We start from the raw sequence: 13,271 nt of genomic DNA on the forward strand, positions 1-13,271 counted from the left end.
GGAGTACTTTGAAGATTTTATTACTTTGTTAGTAACAAAATGATGCTCCGTATTTTTTTATCACACCTGGTACAGTCCAACAAACGAAATAACGCTAATACTCTCACAGTTGTGATTGGCGTCGTGACGTAATTTGATAGTGCCTTTCTGAAAGTCTGAAGCAGGATGGATTATTCTGTGGCTTTGTGAGGTCATGAAAAACACGAAGAATATGATCTACTAGTGTGATCCGGACTACTTCTCGGATTTATACTCAAAGCATTGCATTCTCAGCAGGATTTGAACTTTGATACACAAACAAACTGCTATAGAATTTTGCTCATAAAATTTATTGTTCCGGTTCTTACTCGCCTTTCGGGATTTGCATTTTGTTTCTTAAGAAAGGAAACAATCAACTCTAACATAAGTGTAATATGTCACACAGGAAATTCCACATTGAGAAGCAATTAAAAACACTGAAGTTCAATGCCGCCTGCTCACTGCTGACTCCTAAAGTATTTTAAATAAGATTATAGATCTATTTTATTACATACCTCAACCAGCGGACATGACTGGATCCGTAGGCAATGAAGAAGAGGAAACTTCCTCAGCCTATCTACGTCCGACCAATGGGATAAGTGAGTGTTATTTACGTTTAGACATCGAAGGCTAGGAAAACAAAAATGGGCGTTATCATATCCATTGGGTTCCAGGGACTGAAGAGGGCAATCTGCCAACACAAGAGACTCCAAATGAGGAAACACCATCCCTAGTTTGCAGATTTCACCCCAGATCCTGATAGGGTTGCCAGCGAAGTGTAACTTCTTGACGCCATGATGCTGGATCTCCTGTAGATTTATCCTCTCATATCCATTCATGCTCAAATGGAGTTCCTGGAGGCTATGAAGTAAATACATGAAATGGTATTATACGTTTCCTCCAAAAAAACAAAACAAAAAAAATATTCCAATCATAATCGACGTTTTAATGTATACTCATGAAACTCCCACCAATGTTATTGCAGTGCTATACGAAACTCCCACCAATGTTATTGCAGTTCTATTCTGATAATTACCTAAGAATATTGTAACTATAGGTCTATTTCCTTTTATATGCAAATTTATGTCTAATTAAAGTGATACTATACATAAAAGCGTCCCGAGTAAATATACTCATTCGATTTCGAAGCTATGTATGTAATAATTTCACGGGCGAGTTGTAAGGACGAGTCCAAGTCCTTACTGTTCTTCTTTGTTTAAAAAAAATAAAAAATAAAATAAAATAAATTCAATATTAGAGGAACTGTTGTGTTATGATTGGTTTTTAATAATATGGTAAATCTGGCCAGACAAATTATATATATATATAATTAGCGTTAAGTATTTTATTTTAAATATTTCCTTTCATTTATGTACGTATATATGTATGTTTAAGTGTGTGTTTCTCTACTTTCCTTTTAGCTTCTCTTAACGTATGTAGCATTCAATTTCTTTTATATAGCTAATAGTAACTCGATGGAAAAGTCCAAAGGCTTAGGACACGTTATCTATCCTCAGAAACTTTTTCGCTGATTTTTAAGTAAAAAATAAAATCACTAAGTTTAGAAAAGAGAAGGGACCCTGACAACATAAAAAGAAAGCCTCAGCTCTTTTCCTTTAGATGAACGCTAGAATTCACAGAGCCTCTTTGGTGAATGTTGATGGTTCGTCTCGCCTTTTTCCCTACGTTGTAGGGATCGGTCTTAGTGATGATTGAAAACAGAACAAAATGATTTCTCTGGAGCCATAGTGATGGCTAGAGCAAGAGATATAAAGATAAATTTCCTTGGGTCAGAGTAGGGCCAAGATAGTTTGCAATGAATTTGAAATTTTAGTTTAGCGAGGAATAAGCTTGAGTGATGCCTTATTGGGATGAGTGATTCCCATTTCTTCCAGATAGGATATACAGTACATTTTTTTTTTCATTTAAGACGTTATATATATATAGGCAGGCAATTCTTTTAAAGATATTCTTAGATGTTTTATTTTTATAGAATAGAATATATATTTCGCTTGACGGAAAGTTGTAGTCAGGCTTTCCAGATAGAAATAGGTGTCTGACAAAACTGTAATAAAGTGGTGGACCAGTGGAGTCCAGACTGAAGGAGATTATAGGCGTCTACTGGGATGAATGATGAACAGCAGACATAAGGAATAGGGCTCCGAAGAAAAAGAGCTCCGGATATTTTATTTAGGGGGGAGGGGTAATAGAATTTCGTTGAATTATTTTTTTTTTTCTAAGAAACTCTTGACTAAATATTATCCGTACATTAACCAGACCTTACGTTTTATTTGAGAATAACGCAAAGCTTTATTTTTTCATGATATTTTTATATTTGTTTTGGTTTATGTTGATTGGCTGACCCTAGACGAGTCAAATTAATTAGAGAGAGGAGTAAACCACAACAATCAGCTGTTGTTTCCTTCAGAAGTGCATACTTATTCATATGTCAAAGTTTTAATCACAAGGTACTTTCATCTTCAACTCAACAATTTCAAGATTTCTATAATTTTATATGTGTATAGTTATTACTATTGATGAATTGGAGGCAATTTCATTATGTGATGTATTCTCCAGTTAAAGTTTTTGCTCTTCTACCGATGGATATGGAGGTTGTCCGTAGAAATAGTTTGGTCAATTGAATAGAACTTTTTTTTTTTTGTCTATTAGTTACTTTTTATAACAGTGGCGGAACTAAGATCTCTAGTCATTCTTCCCCCTTTCCCTTTCAAGGTAAAACTCATAGTACCCCATTTTATATAAAATTACCTTGTTATAACTAAAACAAGGGTAATATGGTAAATACACAAGGCCATAATACTTAGCTTAAAATCTTACCTTGTACTACTAATTTCCTTTCGTGTTCAAGTAATTATACTCATAATATTTTGATCCTTTGTGGAATTATCTTCAAGCGCAGACATGATGCTAGCCAAAATTTATTATTATTTTTATATTATTTCAGAACCTGTAAACAGAGAAATCAGCACCAAGTGTTTCGCGGTACACTTCTGTGAATTCTATTTGTCACTCCTGAGTTTTTGTGTAAACAAACTATTGCCTTCTGTAACTTCGTAGTGTTCAAACCACTCTTGTTGCTCAAACTTGTTTACGGGCTTGCAAAATAGTGGAATAAATATTACTTAGTCTCTATTATTTTGCAAACCCGTAAATAGGATTAAGCAAAAAGAACGGTGAACATTAAGAAGCTACAGAAGTAAAGGCAACGGTTTGTTTGTACAAAAACTCAGGAGTTCAGGAACAGAATTTACAGAAGCGTACAGCACGAAACATTTGATGCTGATTTCTCTGTTTACAGATTTTGAAATAATATAAAAACGTAACCAAAACATAGACTCCTGTTAGCATCACGTCTGCGCTGGAAGATGATTCCACAAAGGATTGAAATATTGTAAGGATAATGACTTAAACAAGAATGGAAATTAGGGGCAAGGTAAGATTTTGAGTTTTAACAATGTACTCAAGAGTAGTTTAGTAACGGACTTCGCTTAGTTGGATTGAAGTTTAAGAGCCATTTTAGCACCAAGGCTATAAGAAATGTGGACCTAAAGATAGAGTAGAATCCAAACCACCGTATATTGAGTAATGTATTCAAATTTCAAGACTCTCCTAAAAGGAATCGAATCGGGAAACCCGTGCACCAAAGGTGCGCGTTAACCGCTAGATCAGTGGGAAAGGCTGTCGTACTTAGTGAAATAGGGGGAAGACATGAAGATTAGAACGTAGCGTCAAAATAATCACAGGTATTCTATAGTTTCAAGTACTCCCTATAGCCTGGTCTCTACCGTGCATTTTGTTAGTGCAAGGTGTTGAGACTTCGATTCCCAGTGGAAGAGGATTGAACGCATTGCAGTGGTTCGGATTCTACCCTGAATTGTAGATCTATGTGTCTCATATGTTCTCGTTCCCTGAAAAGGGAGCTAAACTTGAATCAAAGATCAATTTATAGTTTCAACACATTTTAAAAACATTTTTTTTAAAAGACCTATGCCCCGAAATCGGACAGCCTTGAGTACATATGACCAAAGAAAAGTAAAACAGCATAAAAATATCTTAAGCAACAAAATATAAATAAAATAATACTAATTATTAGAAATCTAGGAAGTTATTGTTGATATCCTGCTATTAATTAAATTGTTCCTTCGTGCTTTCGCATTTGCAAAGTCTTGTATTAAAAGTCGTATATGCATTCTTTTTAGTCTTCTTAGTATTTGTTGAAAGCCAAGACAATCAGATAACCTTTCTAGGCTGGTTGTACTCCTAACATAGTCCTTTAGAATTAAAGCAGAAAAGTAGTGTTTCAGAGAATTACAAAACACAAGCAAAACTAATTGTAAACCTTAGCAAGTTCTCAAAAAAACTAAAAATTAAAGTATATTATCGAATCAATATTCTTACCAAATCATAGTCACTTTCCTAAATACTGATGTCTGTTTCATCTATTTACAAACCAGACTGTTCCAAAGAAAACTAAGAGACCAATATTACAACTAATATCATCCGGTTTAAACTGTTAAGTAGCTACGAAACAAAAGAAAAGCTTGAAGTTATGTCACGCAAATAGATTTTTCATCCAAATAAATGTTTAAAGTCTAAAATAATTTAATGAATACATTAAGTTTCAAGTGCGATTGTCGATTACAGATCTGTCTTCACATACTACGCCACTAATCCAAAACCCTTTTAGATCTTTGTTACTTTTATAACTAATCCAACGTATGTTGAATGCCAATTAGATGGTTGAACCCTACCCACTGTAGGGTTTTGTGCTATTAGTTCCACCACTGGTTTATAGAAGGCTTTGTCCATATGAATAACCATTCTAAAATACGAAGAACGATGCACTTACTTTGGTAAAATCTTCAGCAGATTTTCCAAACTCTCCCAATCAATGTACGTTGCATTCAGAATGAGATCTCTCAAATATCGAAAATAACTACAATTTAATTCAGTCGTGTTCAATTTCTCAGTCAAGTTATTGAAGCTGAGATTTACAAATCTCACCCGAGGCATATGTCTCAGAATGCTGAACACCTGAAACAAAAACACAAACACATAAACTTAGAAAAGTATTTGATTTGTAAAAAAGGAAGAAAGAAAAAATTAATAATACATAAGTTAAACTGTAGATATACATCCCATACAACATGGGTGTTGAAAAAGATACTTAAATTAATTAAAACGAACGAAAAAAGTAGATATTAAAGATGAACCTATATAATTCAACTGTTTTCGGTAAAGTAGACAGAAAATAATTACATGGGCGCATAGCCAATTTTTTGTTAAAAGTAGACAGAAGTTTACATAACTACAGACGCGGATCCAAGGGGAGGGGCCTATAAGGGCTATAGCCCTTCCCCCTCTCTTGACGCTCAGGTATACACTGGATAAATTGGGCTTCAATCCTGCTTTACACTGGATAAAGTGACAAACTATGGTTTAGCCCCTCCCTTGATCATATCCTTGGATAAGCCACTATATATATATGAAATCGATGTTACATGTTGCCTTTTCACGACAAAACAGCTGAAACATTTGAAAGGAATTTTTGGACATATACTTGGACTAGAACTTTTTTTATTTTATTTTATTATTATTTTTTATCATTTCACTTTGACCATGAAATATTCATAAGTTGAGATAATTTATGATCAAAATATCTACCGCATTAAAATGGAACCAATTTCTCACTGTAAAGTCGGGAGATCCCGGGCTTGATCCTAAATGTGTGGTTGTGATTAGAATCCCATGTTAGAATCAATCAATCACTGGAGACGCTGGATATACACAGAAACATGTGTCTATTCAATCAAGTCACTCGTGCATAAAATTATTTTATCCACTTTATAGTCTGTGCCTATAAGGAAAGCATCAGTCCTGATCACCAGTCATGCCACCAGTAACCCAAGACATATCACAGTAGCAGTGGCACAGTATCTTGGTAAAGGGAAGGTGTGACGATTCCCTCGATCTCATGCCATATGAGTCTGTGATGGACAACATCGTGTTCGTGGATTTTCTTGAGATTCTCCAGTTTCCTTCTACATTCCTATTCTACCAATTCTTCGAAGGTCATTCACTTTCATTAATCATCCTTCTCCTTAGCGTACAGGGCATAACCGTGGAATGTTAAATTGAAGATTTCATTTCATTTTACATCTCTCAGTAAGTGCTATGCAATCAGCTGTAGAGTGATTCTCTCGTTAGACACTCAAACACATCCTGAATAATTCTGTTAATTGTTTTAATATGAGATTATTAGTTTACATTGCACTTGGCTTGTATCTCATACACAAACTAGGTTTCTTCTTCACGCTACGATTATTTTAAAAATCTGCTAAAGTAACCTGAATAATGAAAGCAACCTCCAAGTGTATCTCTTCTCTGAGAGGTTAATTGTGAATATTTACATGTTAACGTTTCTCTTCAGTACCCCCTTCCTCCCCCCCCCCCAAAAAAAAAGAGAGTGATGTTAGTTCTGATGATTTTGTCCTGTGATCGATCCAGAGATCTCACACACCAAAGCTTAGCCCTCTATTAATGAGTCATATTCGCCCACAATTAACTTCGTTTTCTTTTGTTCATAGACCCGTCTCAAGTTACTGTACTGCATAGCTTAAAGGAAGAGACACTAGCCTTATATCGTAGCTGCGCCTCGAAAAACTGTACGTCCAGAACTGGCAACTTTTCAGAAGCAAAAAACCTGCTTTCTCATCATGTATATTATTAACAAGTGCAATTTTGGTTTCCTTATTACGAGTAAACTACTAAGAATTTACATATACGAATATAAGGGAAGATGCAACATTAACTTTCTGTTTATATTGTAGTGTAATAACTCTTTTGCCGAAAATGTCACATAGCGATTTTTCGAAGCGAAGCGACGATATCTTCGACGCTGAAATATGACGTTAAATATCTAACAAGTAAACAAGATACCCGTTTTAATATATACTACGTTTTACAACACAATACACACTTCCATAGCAAGTGAAACAGGCAAGCGAGCTGTTCAAAATATCAAGAATTTAACTTCGATCCAGACATGACGAAAAACAAAGATACACCCTCGGCAGAGGACCAGTATGAGCCATGATGGTGCAGGTAAGGATAAAAGCGTGCAGGACCTCGGAACATATAAGTGATACTGTGGTCTGTCTGCACCTGGCTACTCCTTTACCTCAAGTTTCTCTAGGCACCAATTGGCAGAAGCTGTGAGAATATCTACGCCTCATTTGGACAAGAGTAGAGAGAGTAAAACGAAAATAAATCCCGCCCCCATCGAGGATTGAACCCGGGCTCTCAGGTTGATAGCCAATATTTTACTGACTACGCCACAGAGGCCTTTAATTCTAAAATATTAGACCATGCTCGCAAGAAGTTTTAAAGAGATAAATAACAAAATTACTACCGAAAATACCGAACCTTTAGCCAAAAAATCAACTTGTATGTACTTATATAAAAATTTTCAAACTACACTACGTATTAATTAAAAAAAAAAAAAAAAGTTTAATGTCTCACGTTATGGTTCAAGAGACAGTGATGATGATGATGATGATAGTGAACGAAATGGCAAAACGAACAAAGCGAAAGCAAAAGTGGAGAATACCAAGAAAACGTACACATAGGGTATTTGTCCACCACAAAAGCCCAAGAGGCGGTAGCTGGAATAAAATCAGGGACCCACATATCATATACAGTAACAGCTGGATACCTCGGAGTATTTCATTTGGAAATGAAATGGAATTTCTAGTTTTATGTCCTATGGTTATGATATTTAGCCTACAGAACACGAATGAAATGAAAGTGGATGATTATGAATGGGTGGAATCTGTGAGGAAAAAGGAAGAACCCTGAGAAACCCCATAGACGCGATACTGTCGAACACAAACACATTTGGTCTGGGATCAAACCATAGACCCTTCGATATAAAGCGCAATAAAGATGATGACCAAATCCCCTCAGAACTTCTTGTGAATAGAGGACTGCACCTGTTTATCACACTTGTAACGTCCTGGGTGAGATAACACCATCTAAAATGTAACGTATATAGGAACCAACATTTAAAATATAACGATCAATTTATATTATACATATATATTTTACGTTACATTTCAACCCACAGTCCGTGTAAATTTTAAAAAATGTGAAAATTATCCAATCATATTAAATCAGGCACGACAAATTATATCACTATTACCTTTATTCTCCAAACTCCATTAATTATACTTTTCCTTTTTCGGTTGTCATAGCAACGTCTTAAACAAGCAACTATTTGCTGTTATGATAACTATAAATGCAGATTACACCTATAAAACCAACATATACTTTAACTATTGATATTAAATCTCATTTCTTTCTATTTAGAATCAACAACATATATATTCTTTTTTTTCTCCTTCTACACGACAGATTGTGTATTTTTATGCACCGTTGCCCAAAATAAAGATATAAAAATAGAAGAAATTACAAAATAGATATACAATATCGTTGTACACTTAGAAACAAATGAATACATGTTTGATTATCGAGTGGTATATATTTGAAAACTAATTTACGAAGATCCCCTCGATGTTATACTGTACATGTCAACTCCAGGGAGTATTTTTAGTGCATAACGGAAAAGGATATGTCGTTCGTAGACATCAATATTAATAACTCATAAGTAACTATATAGAGTGTTTCAAAAGGTGATTCGTGACACCAAGATAAGACAAAAAATACAGACCAACTTGGGTGCAAAAGTGTTTATTTCAAAGTTATAGGCTGCCAAAAACATGAAAAAATGAACTTCAAAGGTCAATAGCTCCAAAACTATGGGACCTACCGTAGTCGGGTTAAAACTTCGCTTAAGAACTAATATGTGACCTATCCAAAAATACTTGTTTCAGAATCTTAAAGTACTCACTTAAAGTACTAACAATTTTTATACAGGGGGTTTGGATACGGGCATATAAGTAGTTACTACGGAAGTACTTACCAACTACCTGTATAAAAATTGTTGCGAAAGTACCTTAGGATTCTGAAACATGAATATTTGGATAGGGCACATACTAGTCCCTAAGTGAAGTCTTGACCCGACTACGGTAGGTCCCATAGTTTTGGATCTATGGAACTTGAAAATTCATTTCTTCACGTTTTCGGCAGCCTGTAACCCGGAAAGGAAGCATTTGTGCACCCAGGTTGCTCTATACTTTTTGTCTTATCTTAGTGCCAGGAATCACCTCCCAAACGTTGTCAGTCTTGTTACTTGAGCAGACGATTCTAATTTTGACACATTTCTTACATTTTCAGGGTAGGTTAGAGCTTTGCATTTCTTTTAACGGAGCATGCATTAAATGAGGAGCTTCAATACTACTTGTAGTTTAACTTCAGGACGACTCAGTGTAAATACAGAGGACGTATGCCATGAAAACTACAGTGCATAAAACACGAACCAACTTGTGCTAGGTGGTCACTAAAAAGCACGAATGCTAGCTAACCGAGTCAGACTAGGAGCGCAACAGGGGGGCCCGAGCGGTAGCGAGGGAGTGCGTCCGTAGGGAGCAGGCACGTCAGCGACGGGGGCTATACGAATAAACGAGGATAGTGGAAGACCACACTTTCACATACAATACTTTCCACTATCACTCAAAATTCATTTCAATGTGCTGTGCACTGACAGTAATTACTTATATTCATTCACACACTCATTTCTTCACAAAAAATGTTCCACATCGTATTTTACCTATAAATTTTCTATTTGGTAGAACTGTCTGCTCGAGTGAACCCTATATATATATATATATATATATATATATATATATATATATATATATATATATATATATACTCGTAAAAATAAATATAAAACGAAATCTGACGTAGGATCACCATTCTGTATTGATTTTATCAAATATAAAAACAATACAGAATGGTGATCCTACGTCAGATTTCGTTTTATATTTATTTTTACGAGTATATATATATATATATATATATATATATATATATATATATATATATATATATATATATAGGAAAAGTTATTTCGTTAGTATTTAATCACTTATTAATTTGAATAAAATTATAGCATACAGGACTTCCGTAAAAATACGTTGGGTGATACATGTTAAGTATATAAATACACAAGTAGAAGTTACTCCTAATCCATCTAAATTTACACATTACGAAGTATTCAGACAAATATATAATTAGTATGGTTTTCAAATATCACTAATAATTACCGCACTTTTTCATTTCATTTACCGAAATACACATAAGGAATTAAATCAGTGATCTATGTGTAGTATCAACAAGGTGACCAGAACTTTTACTTTTAAAAACGGGACGCATACGATTCGGCGATGGGGGGGGGGGGGTGACTTCCACATTGCATTTTGGGACTCAGCAGTGTTTTCAATTTACAAAATACACAAGTAAGAATGATAACACAGCGTTTCTAACTTAACTACTACCCAAAAATACTTTTAACTACTTCAACATTCAAAATTACCACTCGATTCCCACTTGAACCATTGAACACTCAATTCTCATTTAAATATTCAGAAGTTCTAGGCACGGCTGAACCATCTCAATGATTGTTGGTACGGAAATGTGTAGAATTTATATTGACCATTTATATTTTGAATAATAATTATGGGACACCTAAGTCATGCTTGCTTAAAAACGGGACATTTAAGCGTCCCGTTTGAGAATAAAAAAACCGGGACAAAGGTTGAAAATAAAGGACTGTCCAGGCTAAAACGGGACGTCTGGTCACCTTGAGTATCAACTATCATGGAACATAAAAGACCAAATATAAATTCAAATGTGCAAGAAAAGAAGTTCAACAGGGCCTACGTTTAATGTAAATGAAACATACATGTTAATGATAATCTCATACGTATAACCAAGCAAAAACGAACCTAGATTAAGAATTACGTTGCAAATTTCTAAATTTAAATGTAGCCTAATTCATGATTTAAACGAAATTAATTACAGTTCCACAGGATGTTAGATTTGGAATTTAGTATGCTTGTTTCGCGGCAACATAGCTGTAGTTCTTAAGAACGACCATTACACTCCAATTAACAGAAAATCCGCAGTATATTTTCACAGTACTTTGGGAGATTATAACATTACATTATTGCCTAGAAGGTCATACCCAGAATTCATTTTCCAGCAAAGTAAAAAGAAAAGAAATTAAATACATGTCACAAATAAATATGCTGCAAAATTTCTGAGCAGGAGTGTTTGGGAAGGCAAAGGAGCAATTTTACCGCCCCTGAGTTTGTTATATATAATTATTAATCACACAACTGAAACATAAAATTATACATAGTCTTGTCTCTCCCCCCCCCCTCGGAAAATCTGAAATAACGCTCCTGTTCCTGACGGTTTCGAAACATGAAATAGAACTAGACCATTCATGTCCAACGAGATTTGCGCTTTTCCTTTAAATCGAGAATTCCATATTAGCCCTATAACTAGAGCCCAGCTTTTTTTCTAAATGTTCTTTCTTTCCTTTGTCGCATAGATAGTTCTATTATATATGTAGTGACACATTAAAAATAACTTAATACAGAGATTGTACAACACTATATTCTGACAAACAATACGAGTTGCGCAATATAAACAAATAAGTAAGAAGAAATCTTACCTCACTCCATTGTGACAATTTATTCTGAGCAAGATCAAGTTCCTCCACTGCATGGCACTTTCTTTCCAGCTCTTGATCATCTCCAGCTGATTCAATATCACAGTCATTTAATACTAAAAGTGAAGGAATGCAATTCCGAGGTCCCTTCCTGGGGACGTAAATTGCAATTGGCAAATCAGTACAGTGATGATCATCTTTCCCATATTTCCTATCTATTGCTTCTAAAAGTGAGGGCATTTCATATATCTGTAAATATAAAACATGGGAAGGATACAATATTGCACTATGTAATTATAATTATATGCATGTAACATTCGGAGCACGTCGCTTTGTTCTCGCTGTTATTTGACCTGCGCTTTTACTTTCACCTCAATCAGCTGATTGTAACAATAGCACAAAGCAGAATCCAAACATAAGCAATAAAATATTTGGATCGTGCACATTAAAGTTTCAGAAATTAATGCCTTGTTTACGTATGCTCATGTAGAAAAATATGCTACGTCTATGAAAAGAAAATAATTGTGATAATATTTAAAATAAATACTTTCACTGTATAAAAAAATAGCCATCCTATACGCAGCTTACAATGGCAACACAGTTCCTGGAGTTCGTATCTTGAATATTTACTCTTTTCCAGCACAATATTTTAGCATAACTTGACTTTTAAATGATACTAGATATATGTACTCAAATAATAATAGGAAAATAAATATAATAAATACTTACATAATATAAAACGACGGTGTACACCGTCCACTTAAAATATAGCTTCACTACGTTGCTTTGTTTTGTTTACAGCTGTGAAAAAAATGCATCGAAGTTCATGTAGATGTCAGCACTGTGTTGCAAGACGCTAGCTAACGAGTGGGGCCGATGTGATACGCTCGCGGAATTTCGGTCCATAACATACATCCTTGATAACATTGCATTCTGCAGCGTAGCAGACGGCTTGTAGCCTCAGGCGGTAGAGAATAGCTACGACAGGGTTACTGAGTCCGGTTCATCCATAATAAATAAAAGTAATGATGTAAAATTACAGCATTTTTGGAAGCAATACACTCAGGCCCGTATCCAGGGGGTCTAGGGGGCCGGGCCCCCTAATTTTTTACTGCCCCCATCTAAAATTTTCACAGTAGGCTTGCAAATGAACTTGGTGATGAACTATAATATTTTTTGATCGGCCCCCCCTAACTTTCACCGGGTCCCTCCTACATTTTCGGGCTGGCTACAGGCCTGAATACACTGAATATGTTTGTTTATTGTTTTCTATTCTTTTTAACGTACTCTTGTTCAATGATCCTTTAAGATAGACCAGTGGTTCTCAACCTAATTCCTATCATGACCTCTATTTTATCACATCCTCCTGCCAGCGACCCCCTTATAATTTTTGGTTTGTAATAAGCTCGTGTGGGATTTTTAATATATCTATTGCGGAGATCTCTCACGATATCCATCTATTTCTATAATAGTAGAATTAATTTATTGCAGGCTATATAGTGGATGCAGTAATTTCCTTAAAAGCAAACGGATTAAAATAAAATTTGGTCAGTTCATTCATATTATAAATATAGAATCCGATCTGTCATACTGT

General features: G+C 35.0%; 1 protein-coding gene across 2 annotated transcripts in view; it reads right to left on the reverse strand.

Moving 5' to 3' along the window:
• The window catches only part of mlt (tubulin folding cofactor E like protein mlt), an 82,266-nt gene that overhangs the window by 20,030 nt on the left and 48,965 nt on the right, over positions 1–13,271 (reverse strand). The window contains exons 1-4 of one of the 2 annotated variants that reach the window (XM_081772059.1): positions 12,407–12,559; positions 11,681–11,926; positions 4,889–5,073; positions 534–879 (exon numbers count right to left, since the gene is read on the reverse strand). In XM_081772059.1, coding sequence (XP_081628185.1) covers positions 534–879; positions 4,889–5,073; positions 11,681–11,917 — 768 coding nt within the window. In that variant the 5' untranslated portion in view covers positions 11,918–11,926; positions 12,407–12,559. Of the gene's footprint in view, positions 1–533; positions 880–4,888; positions 5,074–11,680; positions 11,927–12,406; positions 12,560–13,271 lie in introns of those variants that run through there. The other variant, XM_081772058.1, reaches the window with a different exon arrangement.

Source organism: Thermobia domestica, chromosome 9 (genome assembly GCF_964235325.1).
Source record: "Thermobia domestica chromosome 9, izTheDome1.hap1.1, whole genome shotgun sequence".
Classification (NCBI taxonomy): Eukaryota; Metazoa; Arthropoda; class Insecta; order Zygentoma; family Lepismatidae; genus Thermobia; species Thermobia domestica.